Below are 18217 nucleotides of genomic sequence, written 5' to 3'. Positions count from 1 at the left end.
AGCAAGCGGTTGTATAGGAGGCAATATTATCCGAGATGACACTCGGCCAGGCTCGAGGTGAAAGCAACACAAGATCCGGCGTTGAAGAATTTGAGAGCAGGAGCGGACATCCGGAAGCCATATTTGATCGACGTCATTCTCCAGTAACAAAAGAGTGAATACCTGCAGAACCCTTGCATTGAAATCACTGTTACGACTCCGTTTCTCAACCTCATCAGCATCCATTGAGTGGGTGCGTTCAAGCAGGGCGCGCTGGGGTCCCCGGCACCATGCCTGAGAGACACGTCGTTACCCAAACGCGTCCCAATAACTGGTGAGAGTTGGTCCGGGCACGCTCCTTCATCGACCCGTGCGAAAATGCCTTAAAGTGCATCGAGTGTGAACCCCAGTGGGACAGCAGAGTCAATATGAGCCAACGGGAGCTTTGATTGATTGAGCCTCCGCGAGCCTAGTCAGTTTGCGCCACCTTTCCTCGCCTGGCCGATCTTTGGGCTCGTGCATGAGTGTGAATGTTCCCAAATTGGATCTAGAATCAGTCAAGATGGATTTGCCTGCTCGGGTGGTGTTTTTGTTTTTTCCCCTCACCTTGTTTCCAATCCACACTTGTAAACCGATAGCGTGCAGTCATGTTCAAAAACTAAATAAGCAGTGGAGACTCTGTCTCAGGGGCAGGAGGAGTGATGCCCCACCAGATCCAGGGGCATGTTGTATTCAGTCCAGAGTCAATCAAGTCAACTGCTTATGTCAGAGTGAAATGTGTCTTCCCCCCCCCCCCTCTCTTTCAACACTGTCACTCAAAGATCAATTTGCAAAAGCACATCAGACGCCAAGAGAGTCCTGGCGATTTACTTCTGTGTGGGTCCCCTCGGTTTTCAATTAAAAACACCCTTGCGAAATAAATAAATGTTTAGGAAATTCATCCCGAGTGCAGATTTGAATTCACAGAATTTCCCTTCACTGGCAGTCAGCTGCACAAAGGATTGCATTTGGCTCTTTGAAATAGTGATAATGATAAGGAAGCAATTTGACTTTGTGAATAGCATGCGTCGGATCCTTTCCGACAGAGTCAAGACAACAAAATAAACTATGCGGCGTTCCGTTGCCTCTCTCTCAGTCAGACGTGCAGGTCTGATAATTCGAGTGGTTTTCACGCAGTCGTTTTTACCGCCGAGAAGGAAATTTCATGTTTGACTACCACCGTGGCGAGAATATGTTGAACTCCCCTCCGGATTCTTTATCCCGGGTACATATTTTAATGAGGCGTGCACAGACGGAGACAGGAAGCGAGGTCAGCTTTAAACACGGCGATTAGCAGTTCAAAGAGAACAAGCGGGGTTTCATCTACCTCTCCTCCTCTCGGCCTTCCCTCCGCTCGCGCTGGCTTCCTCTCATCTTCAAACGAGCTGGGTGGAGGGTGACGGATAGCCTCTCCTGGGTCCACCTACGGGGAGCATTGAAGACAGGACGTGTAAGGCTCGAGGACGGCTTTGTTGCCTGCTTGCTTGCTTCTCTCGCAGGGCAGTGATTAAATCAAGGCCCCGGTGTGAGGCCTCCTGCTCGCGCCACGCACAGTTTGGACCCCCGGTTGCCGTGCTGCTGTTCTTGAGGGGCTTTAAAATGTCATCTATTTTAATTCAAGTTGCCCCGAAGGCACATTTTCTGCCTGTGCAGGACAAATAAATCACTCAAAGAAATCTCATACCTGCGCGGAATCTTAAGCAGTTATTGCTAACCTGCTGCATACCAAGTACTTGAACAAGGAGGGTGATGATCCCCCGTGCTCAATAACGGCTCTCTGTACTGTGGCCAGAATCACAAAAACAAACTTTTGATGATTAATCATTACTCATTTAGCCATTGAAAACAATGGACATGGAATTAGAATTAAACAGTTGGCGCCTGGTGATTAATTCATCGCAGCTCCTCCTGGTGTGTGTGACTTGGCCAACAAGGGCATACAGTCGTGCAGGCTAACTTTACGTGAGTCAGTATGCTGCTGTTATCATAGTCTCGTCTCCCTGAGGATAAAAAATATATGCTTGTGAGTGTTGTTATATTGTCTGTCTACATGTGTTAATCCTCATCGCGTCAAGTGTTATAACACCGCCACTTTGATGCTATTCGGTAGCCCGTCGATGGCATTTTGTATTGTTTGTTAGCATGAAGCTCAGTCGACAAGCCGCACAATCTGTTCCGGGGGGGTCTCATCTAAATAATAACGTTTGGTAAATTGGCAGACAAGCTGGGCAAATATCCGCCATTTCACACACAACCAATGGCTGGACTCAAGGCAACATGGAAGCACTGTCGTGTCAAAGCTAACAGCTAAGCAGGACCGCACTGATTAGCGTGAGTTGTCGTTCATATCCAGCACATATTCTACAGATCTGCACATTTGTGGATTTGGGGGCACAGACATTTGTCCACTGAACCACTACACTAATTGGCAGGTGTAATTTGTCAGCTTCGTGTTGAAGTGCTGCATCCAGGAGTGAAAATAATGACCAGTGCGCCATTTTTTTTCCCTCAACGCTGTGGGCTGGTGGAAGCCCTCGCCTTGTCGCAATAAAATAGTTCCGCCACCAGTTGTCATGGAAATGAAATCCATACTCTGCATTGGCCCGGCAGTACAGAGAGACAACGGGGAGCAGTGGCTCATGTGGATGAGACAAGAACGCTCCCGAAAAACAGGCTAATTAGGAAAAATGGGGTGTAAAGTCATCCTTGGGGAAGTAGGAGATGGAGCTTTACTTCTTTTCGTATTCTTGTCAACTTATTGTACTGAGCAACCAAGACAAAGAAGCAGTCGACAAACTTCCAGACCAGATGTGACTGATTGACTTCGGAGGGAGTGGGCATCACTATCAGCGCCATTTCCTTTTCCACTTTGCCATCTTGCATAGTGTGGCATCCCAAAAAAAAAAAAGTCATGAAGAATACGCAGAGATCACCCATGCAGGACACTCATTCCAACCTCAAATTTCAAGTGACTTTAGAGCCTTTTTTTTTCCCCCCTCACAAAAACTTTAGTCCAGCTCCCCTACACTTGAATTGACTTTCGGTGTTCCACTGCCCTGAATCCTAATGACAAACATCAAACATATGCAGGAGGTTGCTTGGAGATATTGATCCTAACTAAGATCGGTGGGCTGTGCCAGAGGTGTCACGCATTTCAGTCGACATGCACAGAATGTATTTGATAAAGGCCAAAAAAATAGAACCAAACGAGCTTTTAGAGAGCACTTGAGAGCGCTGCCCGTCGACTTTCATTCTTGAAGAGCCTTCTGAGCAATCCTCACTTGTTTCTTGGGAACTGTATGTAGTTGCTCTTGGCAACTCCCTGCTTGGGCTCTTTATATCCGGGCGAGCATGACACAGGGTGCTGTAGGAAACTGGCGTGAGGGCCAAGCCAAAGCCTTGCAAAAAATAAAGACTGACATTTTCGACGGGCTCTAACTCCCTCCTGCAAAGCACCGGTGAGTGATTGCAGAGCCAGAGGTGTCCGGTCGTTCCAGTCGGCTTGACGTAAGGCCAAACATATTCAGGGAGTTATTCTTTGGTAATTGCTCTCCAAATGAAGGAAAAATACTTTTGTCAAGTTTTGCGAGACAAAAACTCTCTGCTGTGAGTGATTGCTTGGCCCCCAAGTGCTGTTCGGGATGGGTTGATGGAATGACGCCACAAAAAGTCATTGTTTCGCTCTCGATGTAATCAAGAATGTGAAACAACTAAACGTGGACTGACTGGGGAGGGGGAAACTCTTGAAGGAGTGTGTGAAATCCACGCTGGGAAGAGATTTTCAGCGGGGGAAATGAGATGAGAGGGAGGAAAAAGTCGATGCAAGGTCAAGCCTTTTTCTTACACGTGATGGACTAATGAGCAGTCAGATCCAATGATAAATTAGTCGAGAAAGCGTGTAAAGCCACTCATTTTGTGCAATTTGTTCTCATGAGACTTGAGTGGGAAATCTTTCAAAAAGTTAAGTGCAATATTAAGATGAAGTCTTAGAGCTACATGAACTCCAGTGCGAGCTCCATGCACACGCGCAAACTCACATGCCAAAAGCTCCTGCCTCCAAAAACATTTCCAAGCACATTTCCACAATTGTTTCAAATATTTTGACAAAAATATTTTTGAAATGATCGATTTTTTTTTCTCTGTTTTTGTGTCCGCTGCCCATAAACGAAACCCTTTCAACGGAAAACAATTTTAACATGAATGAACATTCCAAATTTGGTGCACGGTGGCGGGATGTATGCAGAAATCCAAGTAATTCCAAGGAGTTCACTTTTGTTCTTAAAACTGTATCCAATATATTCCCAATTTAACACAAAAAAAAAGGTAAACCGAAAATGTTCACTTTTCTGTTAACTGCAGCGTCATTTGGTAGTCAAACCTACTAAATTCTTGAAAAAAAAATGTCATTATTTGAATGAATGCAATTGTTTGAATTATATGGCATCTTATTAAATACGATCAAGAATGAATCTCAATTGGCAACGATTGTTCGTAATCACCACGATTTATCAACCGCATTGGCCTATTGCACCATTTGGCTGGTGTGCTGAAAATGTGCACAATGATGCACTAATTAGCCAGGCTCACGCTGAAACGCTGCTCGAGATTCCATCTTGTTCATATTCTTAACATTCGCATTAAAAATTCTCTTTTCCCATTTTCTCCCGGCGTAGTTCTCTCCAACAAGTGTCTCCAAAGTGCAGCAGCTCCTGCTCCCCCACACTGCCAAATGAAAGCTAACTCGATGAGCGCTAATCTCAAGGCCATTATGAGCATTGCCGGGATGAAAGAATGGTAACGGAGAGGATGAAAAGCTTCTTCGTTTTTTTTCTCTCTCTCTCTCTCTCTCTCTCTCTCTCTCTCTCTCTCTCTCTCTCTCTCTCCTCGCTCTTCTTCTCTGCAGCGCTGTCAGCTGATGAAGGAGTTTAGAGAATGTTTGTGGTGATCATTAAGGATCAAATAAATTGTCTTCCCCTTCAATGTACTGTCTCCTCTCTAAGACAACAACGGTTGGCGAGTCGCTCTTTGCCATTCTCTTCAGTCTTTGACAAACAAACGCGAGCTTGTGGGAGCTAAAAGAGTGGCTTGAGTGTGTGGCTATGACAGGAAATGAATATTTAAGCACGGAGCCGCAGGTGGAGGAGCCGCAGCCATTTCAGCAGGATTCTTGAGCACATCATTTATTTACCAGTTCAAGAGACTTCAAAGTGGGTTTAAACATCGTCATATTTTTCCACCGTGTTCTTCTTTAAACAGGCACATGATTTCCTGCGCTTCGCCTGCCTCGCTCGCAGGTGCTGCGGTGGCGTTGTCGCTCTTTTAAAGCAGAGAAGCCACCGATCAGTGTGCGCTCATTTTTGACGGTAACTCAGCATGAGGCGAGCTTGACTCTTCACAGGCTCTCAGAAGAGGGATGCTAAAATCATACAGGTGAGCGAGAGTACTGTTGGTGTTTCTCTCAATCAGGCAGTCTTTAGAGGAAATGAATAGGATTTTTTTTACATACGGTATATATAGATATTTTTCGTCCATCCATTCGTATGCTACAACACTTTTGTCCGTGGGGTGGCCATGGGGTGGTGGCCAAGGCTATCTATCTATCTATCTAGCTATCTATCTATCTATCTATCTATATCCATATAATTCTTTCCTTCATAGAAAACAGCAAATTGTGCATTCAAAAGTTTCGAGAAATTTCAAATGAATTTCACTGTTAATGGTCTCGGTCTGCGATTGGCTGGCAACCAGTTCCGAGTGTCACCCGCCTACTGCCAGAAGACAGCTGGGATAGGCTCCAGCATGCCCTGCGACCCTTATAAGTTAAAGCGGATCACAAAAACGGATGGATGGATGGTCTCGTTGCCTGATAGGTTCATGCTGTAATTTTTCTCTCAACGCTAGCCGTTGCCGTTGTCACAGGCACGGCAATATTTCCATTTTAGCTGGGTTCTGTGTGAAAGGCACAGCTGGATATATGCCAGTTCTGTGAAACTGTAAAGCAGCCTTCAGAAACTTCTGATATGAAGGTAGTGTTGACAGGCAGCTGAAACTGAGGTTTTCCATGTGTGGGTGACTCACTCTCCTCTGAGTCCCTTTCACTGGTCAAGATCTTTGACACAACATCCTACCTTTTGTTCGAGGGCATTTCCCATTGAGGGAGCGCTCAGAGCGAAACAGCAAAGAAGGCTGCTGCACAAGCTCGTTTCCAATGTTGTCTCTTCTCCTGTGTAGTGTGAACTATCAGTGTCCTTGAGGGATCCACATTTCCCTCCCGTAAGATTCCTTCACAAGCCTCGATGTGCAAGTGTGGCTCCTGGTGATTAGACTTTGATGCTACCTTGACTGATAGTTGAGGGAGGAGGTAGAGAGCGAAAAGGCAAGCAGCGGCCCTGTTGCTGACACAGTACTTTAGTCTGATAACTTTCTTATACTTTTAGAAGTGTTTCCTGCTCTCCTGTCGCCGAAACAAGGCTTCGCTTGGGAAGTGGCCTTTAAATCAACAAAAGGTAGAATTGATGGGCCGCATCAGAAGGTTGATTGAAAGCGCGACCCATTATAGTAGCACGGCTGCATTATGCACCAGGCACTCTTTGTCTTTCTTTCGAGAGTGGATTCTATTATGATGCACAAATGAAGGCTATTCTGCTCCTGTGTGTGTGTGTGTGTGTGTGTGTGTGTGTGTGTGTGTGTGTGTGTGTGTGTGTGTGTGTGTGTGTGTGTGTGTGTTGTCCCCTTAGCCTGCTACACTAGTCATCAGACATAATCACCTTTTCATTCTTTAATTCAGAAATCACTGTAAACCTAGAAAAGCATACAAATATATCGATCGATCTCATAAGGGGGGATTTCCAACTGATCATTCACAGATGAACATAAATTTTGCATATTCAAAACGACATGAAAGCTCTGCTAGCTTAATGCTCTTGCCTACTGTAAATTGAAAAGGAACGCTATTGGTTAGCTTAGCCAATGTCATAATTTTTGTTATCTCTTGTGATCCACTGCAACTAAACATTCTACAACACACAGTATGATACCGACGCATAAAATTACACGCACAGGCAGACAATTTCCGTTGCATGGAAACGTACAGAGAAATATGTGTAATTAGCTTTCCTGCATGTCCGTAGCTCTCTGAATTCTTGTCTGGAATTGAGATCTGAATTAGCTCGAGGAACACAACACAAAATTAACATTACTTATTACAAATCCCCATGTAAAATTAAAACCACAAAATGGATGACAGATGTACTCCATGAAATCCGCCTCGCAACAATAAGTGACCCGTGAAAGAAACTGGAAAATGGCCAAGTCAGGTAACAGAATCTGACCAATTCAAGCTCTGATGCTGACGTTTAGGTCGGTACCCTAAACGTCAGCATCAGAGCTTGAATCTACTTTGAGCTGTGACTTACATTTCTGTTTAAGTCCAGTCAAGCCTGCACGGTCTGAAACTTGATATTCTCTACCAACATTGACTAGTTTTTCAGTAGCTGCTCATGCAATCATTGGCCAAAAATCATTGGTCGGTCAATAAGAAAGGTCTGCCTCTGTCCTCATATATTCTTACAACGCATTCTGAATTGTTTTCTGTTTATATCCCACATTCCGGCATGGTTTAGTCTGGGTATATTCTTACATCAATTCCAAGGAGTCAGTCTTACTTGCAGGGAGGGCTGGCGTGTACGTTTGTAATTCCTCCTCAGACGGAGGACTAAAATGTTCTGAAATGTTCTCTCACCAAGCAATTTCTGATCCTCTGTTAGAGATAACAATAGTAATTAATCCACAGTTGTCATATTTATTTTACTTGGGCGTTTGTATCATGACAGCAATCTTCTGCATTCAAAGGACATTATTACCTGAGACCAGTGGAACATGATAATTCCAAAATTACATATCTGCCATTAAAAAAAAAAAAAGACGAACACTTTGACTACAAAAACACGACTGCTTTCATACTGCTGTTTAAAAAGAAAGAACTAATGAATTAATTCTGACATCCTAATTTTCTCCAGGCTACCAAACGTAACCTTACATTAATGAAAGTATTTAGTAAAAGGTGAAAGGTGCGGCTCCTGTTGCCCTTCAATTACAGTGCCACTTACAGAAAATAAATAAAATAACAATAATTCTCTTCATTACCACTTGACATGCACTCTGTGTATTTAATAAACCAGGGTAGCCAACCCTGATGTTTGCTTCATCATTGCAAATGAAACCAGGGGCTTCAATCACGCCTTGAGTGGCTGTAGTCAGTGTGGGCCGTTCAAATGACCATCACTAATTTGAGGCAGTGGCCACTTCAACTCACCAAATGATAAAATAGTGGATCTCCTTTCCATAAAGTTGATGAAAACGGTCACATAAAGCGTAAGGGAGAGGCTTACTTGATGACCCTTTCGAAGTGAACTATTAATGCAATCTATAGTCGTGCTGGCTTGCAGCAGATACAGACTGGATCAGGAAATGTCATTGTATTTCATTGGCATTCATACATGAGTGAACTGTGAGGGCCATCGTTCGCCACATGTCGGGCAAATGCATTTTTATTAGAAGGGGCAACAGTGCCCCCAAGTGGCTGTTGGAGTTAACGACAATACTCTGCTTTGCTGCAGATGTGATTCGACAGTTATCTTAACAAACACACGTTTATCTAATATTCGTCTAATCTTCCATCCATTCATTATCTTCTTATCCTCACGAGGGTCGCGGGCCTGCTGGAGCCTATCCCAGCCGTCGTTTGGGCAGTAGGCGGGGTCCACCCCGTAAGCATGGTTGCTAGACATTCTCAGGGCACACGAAGACAAACCACCATTCACACTCACAATCACACTTAAGGACAATTTTAAGTGTTTAATTAACGTACCGTGCAGGTCTTTGAAACGTACGAGGAAACCAGAGTACCTGAAGAAACGCCACGCAGGCACGGGGATCCATTTCTAATATACAATGATCTATGAATTATTATTATTATTATTATTAGCTTCAGACAAGACAAGGATATTTAACCTCACTCACATGCACTGTAACTAACTGCCGGAAGAAAAGAAAAAAAAAAAACACTCTTGAAACAATATATTAAAATGTGCAGTGCCATTGGAGATTTGAATGGATATTTTGATTCTTTATGATGGTTCCTCTGGGATTTTTTGCTTTTTTTTCTTTATTGTGCGGCCGTCATGCTTGATTATACGCCATAGGTTCTCCTCCCCTGAATTAAACTCCATCATTTATTCAACAGTGATAGATATTAGATTACATTTTCCAAACATAATCTTGAATGATGAACATTTTATGAGAAAAAGGAGCAAAGGGACTTCCAAATTAAAATAGTGCCATCAATTGGAAGACCTTTCAGAGAGTTATTTTTTATCCAATTATTGTTTTCAAGGCAAAGGGTCATCTTGATTTTAATTAATCACAACAAATCACTCCAGCTTCCTCCGCGGCGACACTTTAATTTCGGCAGTTATTATCCTTGCCACGGCGTCGACGCAGCACTTGAGTAATGGCTCCGTAATGACCCTCCCTAGCTGCATCCAGCATGTCTGCCATTTAAAGACGCAAGTGAACAATGTCAGACGTGCAGAATGCATATTGCTTGATCATGAACGACATGGGCCCCGTCAACCTTTTTGCCCACAGTAACGTGTTTAACATGGTAAGTTAGCAATCAGGCGTAACAGCATTTGCATTGGTCTTTCTTTGCAGACCGTTTCCGAGAGGCTTACGAACGGCCAACGACTTCAACGTCTTTTACAGTGACACCAAAATGTATGCAACCGACACAGGCGTTAAATGATCTGCCCCATTTACTGACATGTTATTTTTCAGTTGAACTGACAAAATGACCCTTTTGCACCCATTCATATTCTGTAATATCCTTATTAGGGTTGTGTGTAAACTGGAATTTATCCCAGCTGACTGGACGAGAGACAGGGTGCACCCCGGATTTGTCACCAGCCAGTTGGAGGGCACTAAAGAGAAGCAACCGTTGACACTCACTCCTACAGAAAATGACAAGCCCACATTTGAATCAACCTAACACAGGGAGACTCATGAGGCAGATGTGCGAAAAAAAACACTAAGCTTCCTTGACCTCTTACCTCATATATATTTTCAGTTTCTTTGGTAATGCATTAATATTGTAATGGTTGTTGTGTGACCCTGTGCTTTCTTTGCTTTCACATACGAGTGCTAGTGAACCTATTTTTTTAAAGGTTCGTAGCTGTCCGCTGCACTTCCTAGTTTTGAGCAGTAGGGGGAGTAGTAGACACTATAGACACAAAACAGTCACATTTACGGAAAGAAGAAGAAGCGCACCGTGATGAAAATAGCTCGCTAGCAGAATGGATGTCAACTAACTCACCCGTGGTTGATCTCTGTGTATCGATACCTTAAGCATGCTTGATCACCGCTGACAGCCAAAATGTTCAAAAGGATCAAGCGCGCAAATTTTCGACGAAGGAACGAGTCCGACGAGGACGAGCGGGAGGAGAATGTGCAGCCGATGCTCGCGCCGACGTTGTTCGGGCCTGTTTTGGAGGAAGTCCCGTTCCTGGAGACGTCCAGCGGCAGCAACGACGTAAGCTTAAGCCCCAGAAGCAACGGCTTCGGGGTCAATTTTAAAAGCGTCAGGAGGGACAAGAAGGCGAAAGACGGCGCTCCGGTGCTCGGACCGACGAAAGCCAGTTTGCTGAGTTTCGACGATGACGAAGAAGAAGGTACCGCATCGGTGTTCATTTTGGTTTGCGAAGGGAGCGTGCTGTGCCGCCATTTTCACATTGTTAGTCCATTTGGTTTCTAAATCATATCAGTGGCATACGCTCCTTATTATTTAACAGGATGGTTTGATAACTGACACGCTGCAGAAAATTTGTACAAACAGGTGTTTGACAAATCATTTTTGTTTGTGCTTCGTGACTGACAGAAAACTTGTTCGATGAAACACATTTGTGATTACTAATTCATGATCAATCCACTGTGTGCAACTGTCGGTGTCGTGACATGGCTTCGAACAGAAGGACCAGAGGTCTTCCGAGTGAAGAAGTCCAATCACAGCAAGAAAATAGTCAAGCAGCTGAAGAAAGAATACAAGGAAGACTTGGAGAAGTGTGGTGTCGTCAAAACAGGTGGGGGATGTCCGCGGCGTTACGTGATGTGCACCGTTTACTGACATGTTATTATTCACTGAAAAATAAAGGAAAATCTGAATACTAATTCACTGACGTCCAAACACGATTGGGCAACACGAAAGCCTAAAAAGATGCAGCATAGTAACCTATAGCAGTTAGCACGCCTGCCTCTTAGTTCATTGTCCATTTGACTCATCTTTCCTTGTGTTCCACAGAAGCGGTGCCTCAACCTATCGTTGCCATCAAAGAAGAAGTGATCAGCAAAGTGGTCAGTGAGCATGGCGGGGATGAAATGGAGGTTGATAGTGCTGACGAGCAGAGGGAGGAGGTGAAAGGCAATCAAGTACAGAGGAGCAGCAACAACACTGGAGCAACATTCAACACGCTCTCCTCCCTCAACACTTTGAGACCTGGTACCACTTTGCAACACGATTATCCATGAGCCTTATACCATAACTTCATGTTTTTGTTCTGTAACATTGTTTCTCAGAATGGGTTCTGGGTGTGAGCTAAGTTGTCAGCAACAAATTATTTTACATAATTTAAAAATTACATAATCTGCCTGGGCCAGAAACACACTTACCCACCGCGTAAATGCAAAATTAATTGCAAAACCCCCCAAAACTGTGGTCCATTTCCCTTTTGGTACCTATTTGTTACTCTAGGGGAGATTCCCGATGCAGCATTCATTCATGCTGCTAGAAAGCGGCGACAGCTGGCCAGAGAGCTTGGGGGAGATGCCCCACTTGTCGAGACGGAAGCCCCCAAGAAACGCATGGCGCAGGAAGACCAAGACGGGAGTGACGACGAAGACGAGGAAGAGAAGAGGATCCGGTTTAGCGGCGTGCGGAGCAAAACCCAAAGGCAAAAGATAGCAGAAGAGATAGGTACGTTACCTCACTGGACATGATGGGTATCCGCCTTTTGCCGTCGTCGTGACCGTTGGCTCCGTGCGTGTGAAAGGTATCGAAGGCAGCGACGATGAGGCACTAGATACAGGTCATGATGAAGAGGTGAGCCGGTGGGAGCAGGAGCAGATCAGGAAAGGGATCAGCATACCACAGGTGAGTAGCCACACACAACTCCTTGCTGGAAAACAAAACATGTTTCGAGCTATATGTTACAATTCATTTACATCTAATTGCGAATTATTTTTGATAATTACTGAATGGTTTAGATGCCTTTTTAAAATTTAACATAGGTCCTCAAAATTTCAGTTTCTTAACAAATATTCCCCGATTTTTGCCGATGTGTTGGCTGTTCACTGGCTTTCCTCGGTTAACAACCAGCCAAATCGATTCCCAAGTCATGTTGACACTCGTATCGGTCCCAAGTGACAACATCATCTTGTCTCGCTCGACCAGGTCCAAAGCAGCCAACCGGAGGACACCGCGGCTTACTACCAGAACAGCTACGATACTCAACCTTACGGCACTGGCTACAACATGCCCTTCACCTACAGCGTGGTGCCCCCGCAGGCCAGCAAGCCCCCGGCAGACGGCACTTCGGCTCACTTCGGGCTCTCTGTTAGCGACTTAGCCCCGGTGTCCATTGATCTGGTAAAGAAACGCCTGCGGGATAGGTAGGTCACGTACACGAACAGCTTTGTCATGTTGGACACTGCCTGCTCTCTGTGCTGCGGTCTTGGAGACCCAGTAAAGCTACATTCAGAGCTAAGCACATACTCCACTTTGGTCAGAAATTTGAATTCATTCAACTGCATTGAAGCCTTCTGCTGCATCTAATTATGCACTATAAAGCAATTGTGCCCTTGACCTACTCCCTACTGCCTTTTTTTCCCCCTCCACCACCTTCTGTCTGCCCATTATGTGTCCGCAGGCTCGGTCATATGCGTACAGGCCACAACGCCAACATCAATCGCTACACGCAGATCCAAGAAGACCTTGCCGCCTCAGAGAGCGCCATAATGCAGCTGGACGGCTCGTCCAATGACAATGCAGATCAATATCAATTCTTGCAAGAGATGCGAGGGTATGTTGGAGACTTGCTTGAGTGTTTCGGTGAAAAGGTAAGGGAGATTATGTGCTCTGTGCTTAGATGTTTTGTGTCTTTGTAATCTGACCACATGATGTTTTTGGAATGTCCAAGTGACAAATAGTGTTTTATTAGAAGAGGTATTTATAAGTCACTGCTAATAGTGAGGAAAAACGTGCTCGGTGTTACTCATGTTCTTGGGGCACCAACATTACGCAACTCAACTTTGTTTCTGGAGCACTTTGACAACAAACACATCTGTGCTAATTGCTATCTGCAAAACGAACTGAATAAAATACTCTTTCCTAATCCATATAAACAAGCGTGCCCTTTTCATTTGCGCTGAGCATACAGGTGAAGCGGAGTTTCATTCCCTTTCGTTGCACATGTTGTGTAGTGGAGGAGAGAGAGCGTGCAGAGTCAATTCCGTCGGAATGAATACTTTGCGCGTGTAAGAACCTGTAAACCAAGAGAATACTTCTGAAAACAGTGCAGCGATTGTATTTGCTGAACTGGAAATGCATGTTGAATTCTAAACGTTTTGGTCTTGCAGCACCACCCACATGGAGCAACCTGCAGCATCTAAACCCAATGTTTCTTTTAATTCTAGGTGATCACTCTTTTCATAATGCTAAGAGCGGCAACCGTAAACTTTAGGACCTGAAACGGATCTCTTAAATTCTAGCGGAATATTGCCTGTTGGGTAAAAGCATGTTCTTTTGCTGCAATTTATGGCTTCAGCCACCGGCGAATTCTTTGCTTTTACTCCGCAGTGGGAATATTCCAGCCCCCCCCCCCTTTTTTTTTTCTTTTTCTTTGGTCGACGTCACAATCCTCCTCTCCCTCACAGCAGCGAGGCATTCCTGTGACCCCGGAGCCCTGCTCTTGTTGTGGTTCAGAGGTCACAGAAGGCGTCGTATGTTTCAGGTGCCTGCCATCGAGGAGCTGGAGGCTGCCATGCACCAGTTACTAAGGCAACGGGCCTCGCGACTCGTCCAAAGAAGACAGGATGATATAAAAGATGAATCGGCGGAGTTTGCAAGCCTTTCAAGTCAGTCCATCTTGAAGGTTTTTATGATTCACTCGAACGGCCTTGTTAGTTCTGTGTGAGTGGGCGAGCTCTGTGTCTGTATGGCCGGGATGTATATCCCTTATCCTCGATAAAAAGTGTGATGTGGTTTGTATGGATGGATGGATGGGAGTGAGCATGTATCCATGAGAAAAATGTATCATCTAGTTTTGCACGGCTGAGTCTCGCTGTCAGCGGGATGCCAGTTAAGTCACTTTAAAGGTGACCAAAGTTGTCTTGTGACTTCTATGAGCTAACGAGTATGTTGCAGACAGGTAAGTGAACAGGAATTGGTACAACTGGGGGATGGGCATAAGATGATTTGACTTTACTACTAAACCGAGGCCCCCCACTAATTTGCTGCCTAAGGAAAAACATTTCACCAGTGCTCAGTTTTCTGTTCTATCAAATTATTACTGAACAACTGTTGATTTTCCTCATTGTCAAATGCCCATCCCGACTACAAATATGGATTTGTAACAAGTATTGTACCTTATTGCTTGAAGTACCGAATAGCTAAGGACAATTATCTGACTTAAAGTTAATATCAAATGTTCGGCAGTGTTAATGTGACGTGTGGCTGTAGGGTGACGCCTTCGTAACACGACCGACGCTCACATCGCTCCTGTCTCTTTTAGATAAAGCCGTCATGGCTCCCAGTCTGGATTCATTTGTTCGTGACCGCACATTGTACCAAGAGAGCAGTCGCCAAAGGAGGATAGCGGAAAGAGAGGCCCGACGGTAAGGGGGGGACTGAAGGGGGGGTGTCATTTGAACACAGTGTCAAATGTTCATCACGGTGTTGCCAGAGCTCGACGGCGTCAAGCGCGAGAACAGAACGGAAAGTGGGCGGAGCACAAAGAAGGCTTGTCGTCCGATGACGAGGAGACCTCCACGGACATCACCAGCTTCAGCGTGGAGCACGGTATTAAAAGTCGCATTGACAAGATGAGACGAATCGTCAGCGATCAAACATGAACTGACACCGAGAGGCAAACTTGCTTCCTTCCAGATCGCATCACTCGAGAATGTCAGAAAGTTTTTGAGGATGTGCTGGAGGACTTTCATTCCATGGACTACATCAAATCCCAATTTGAAGCGTGGAGGCGGAACTACGCCGAGTGCTACAAAGACGCGTACATCGGCCTCTGCCTGCCCAAACTCTTCAGCCCTCTCATTCGACTGCAGCTCATCACGTGGAACCCTCTTGAGGCGAGGCCTTGTTTTTGACTTTAGTTTTAACCTTGCGCTGAGCCAAATCTCAAAAGAAGTCTTGTTATGCTCCTCTCCAGGCGCAGTGCACCAACTTTGAGTACATGCTCTGGTTTGAGACGCTGCTGTTTTACGGCTTTGAGGAGCACAGCACGTTGCAGAAAGGAGACAGCGACATCGGCCTGCTCCCGGCGATCGTGGAGAAGGTTGTCCTCACCAAATTGACAGGTAGCGAAACATCACTCTTGAGGCATGTTTTACATTTCTCAAAATAATATGCTCGTCACTGCGTCTGCTACGTTACTAAACTTCACGGTGAACAACACAAATTTAATGAGCACTGCAATTGTCAAGCGTCGCCCGAGCAGGGCCACTACAAGTGTCTCTGCGTTTGCGCAGTGTTGTCAGAGCAAGTGTGGGACCCGCTGTCAAACAGCCAGACGGCACGGCTGGTGGGTTTCATTCGCCGCCTGATGAAAGGTTACCCGACCGTGCTGCATGGGGACAACCAGTTCACACGGGTAAGTCCTACACGCAACACCGCCTTCGTGTGGACTTTCGTCATCTCAACACAAGCATTCTAATGAATGTACTTTGTGTGGGGGCGGGGTTTGTCCATCAGGAGTTGTTGAGAACAGTCGTCCTGCGCGTTCGGCGGACACTGGATGAAGATGTCTTCCAACCTCTCTACCCCAAAAAGTATGCCCGCGCTTTTGTTAAAATAGAGTCTACCAAATATTATACAGTTAATTGCACTCCTATTGTGATTTTGCTTTTGTTCAGTTTGCTGGAAAACAAGAACGGCGGTCCTTACTTATTCTACCAGAGGCAGTTTTGGAGTTGTGTGAAGGTTTGTAGAAAATCCCTCACCTGTTTCTGTTTCCCCATGTACAAATTCACCTATTCGTGTTTTGTGTGGAACCTATCGTTAGCTAGCTGCAGAAAAACTTGCCTATTTATGTGCATTTTCTCTCACATCCTAAGATGCCCCCAAATTTTCCCACTTCTATGTTTTATAGGAAAGTAGGAAATGGTGTCAAAGTATTGTTGAAGACTGCGAGACAAAGTTCAAATTTAAACGAGGCTTACTAATGGATGTTGTGGAGAGTCTTTGGCACATTTGCATTTTTTTTTTTCTAAAATCAAATCCTCTAAGTCATTTCTTTTAAAGGATGATGTTTTATTACTATACTTTGGAGCGTGCTATGATGATGGTTGAGTCTGCCCATGACAGGAGTCTAACAGCCCTCTCTCTAATTAGCTGTTGGGGAACATCCTGCAATGGGAGGGGATCATCTCCACTTCCTGTCTCAAGGACCTGGCTTTAGACAGCACTCTGAATAGGTACATCCTCTCCGCGCTGCAGACCACCGAAGCCAGCGAGGACAATGTTCACAAGTCCCAAAAGGTAGAGTCTTGCTTCATTGTTTTTTTTTTTTTTTTGGGGGGGGGGGAGTGGCCTGTGCAGGGACCAGTGTGCTCACCTCTCACTTTTTCTTTCGCCTTTTTTCCTAGGTGGTGGACTGTTTGCCGATGCAATGGTTCAATGGGCTGAAGGGCCAGCAGACGCTTCCACAACTGGAGCCGCTGTGTCGCTACCTCGTCCATTTGGCCAATTCGTTGAACCGCAGCAGCTTGGGCGCTTCTGATGTAGAAAGACGTGTGACAAAGTAAGACCACGTATTGCTTTCTTGATCGCTTATCTTTTGTTTGTAAGTCAAAACAGTTTTTGGGCACCTTGACATTGGGCCTACTGTAAACGAATAATTTTTTTGCCAGTGTTCTTGGATCACGCTTCGTGATTTTTATTGCATCACGATTTTTATTGCATCACCGTGTAGCCTCGACGCCCTCTTTTGTGTTCACAGGGATCAAGTGAAAGAGATTGTGAAGATGCTGGTTTACATGAAGGCTGTGGACCACATCATTGCCGTAGCAGCTGAGCAAGGCATTAAGGACATTAAGTCTCTGTTAGAAACTAAGTCATAGACAGAGGGAGGGCCGCACCGACAAGTTCTCCTTCATTATGTTTGACTCCTCACTAAATTGGACTCTGGGATAAAATGTGCATACTGAATAAAACACCTGTGTAAATATTGTGAATAATGTATAGAAAGGTTCCTCGTGCACTTGTCGAATAATCTTGTATGAGCCACTCTAAGAGACTCTGGCTTCATGCCATAATACATTTGGGTTTAAGATTACTGGATAAAATAGACGGAAAAAAAGAAAATAAAAATACGGCGCATACTGAGTTATGTAAAAACTGCCTTGCGAGTGACTCCTTTCACATTTCTTCCTGTATGTGCTAAAAGTGACCTCTTGCTGCACCACACACAAAGAATAATGCCGCCGCCTCCTCACCAGCACTGACTGTGCACACCATCTGTGAAAGTTGTACTCTAGTCTTTTTGTTTGTTTTATCATCTGTCTGCTTGTGAATAAAGTATACACTTGGAAACGCTCTATCCATTTTGCTTGTTTCCCAGTATTGTCAGACTGACCACTTTGATATTTTAAAGCCCAAATTGACCATCACTATGGTTAGTTTTTCCGCATTACTGAGCTGGTCTGAAAATTATTTACGACAATGTCTGCCAATGCCCTCTATTGACAGAACCATTACTGTTAATGCTTGAACACAAACTTGACTTTTCTCGGGTTACCCTGTTTAATTAACATCTCTATTAAATTGTTAATTAACCAAACGAAACCATAAAAATGAGAATGCTTTACTGAGAATTTTCTTTCTTTTTTTTTAACGACCTCTGTGAATGACCAGACT

The 18217-nt window shown here is 44.8% G+C and overlaps 1 protein-coding gene across 1 annotated transcript; it reads left to right on the top strand.

Moving 5' to 3' along the window:
• The first annotated feature begins 10322 nt into the window (after positions 1 to 10322).
• On the top strand, positions 10323 to 17896 carry paxbp1 (PAX3 and PAX7 binding protein 1). The gene is made up of 18 exons (XM_019873500.1): positions 10323 to 10745; positions 11043 to 11153; positions 11372 to 11569; positions 11822 to 12043; positions 12120 to 12220; positions 12521 to 12738; positions 12996 to 13185; positions 14079 to 14202; positions 14859 to 14961; positions 15030 to 15145; positions 15233 to 15432; positions 15513 to 15660; positions 15832 to 15953; positions 16055 to 16131; positions 16216 to 16282; positions 16694 to 16840; positions 16948 to 17102; positions 17301 to 17896. The coding sequence occupies exons 1-18, from the start codon at positions 10451 to 10453 to the stop codon at positions 17419 to 17421; spliced, it is 2715 nt and encodes a 904-aa protein (XP_019729059.1). The 5' UTR covers positions 10323 to 10450; the 3' UTR covers positions 17422 to 17896.
• The last annotated feature ends 321 nt before the right edge of the window (positions 17897 to 18217 follow it).

Source organism: Hippocampus comes, unplaced genomic scaffold, assembly GCF_001891065.2.
Source record: "Hippocampus comes isolate QL1 unplaced genomic scaffold, H_comes_QL1_v1.1 scaffold59, whole genome shotgun sequence".
Classification (NCBI taxonomy): domain Eukaryota; kingdom Metazoa; phylum Chordata; class Actinopteri; order Syngnathiformes; family Syngnathidae; genus Hippocampus; species Hippocampus comes.
Note: the sequence above shows the minus strand (reverse complement) of the source record. Positions and strands in the feature narration are given on the sequence as shown.

Bases quoted from the DNA above. Each gene is read 5' to 3' on its own strand.
- paxbp1 (XM_019873500.1), top strand. From the start codon at position 10,451: ATGTTCAAAAGGATCAAGCGCGCAAATTTTCGACGAAGGAACGAGTCC. The intron at 12,044-12,119 runs GTACGTTACCTC...TGCGTGTGAAAG, and splicing joins AAAGATAGCAGAAGAGATAG to GTATCGAAGGCAGCGACGAT. The intron at 12,739-12,995 runs GTAGGTCACGTA...ATGTGTCCGCAG, and splicing joins AAGAAACGCCTGCGGGATAG to GCTCGGTCATATGCGTACAG.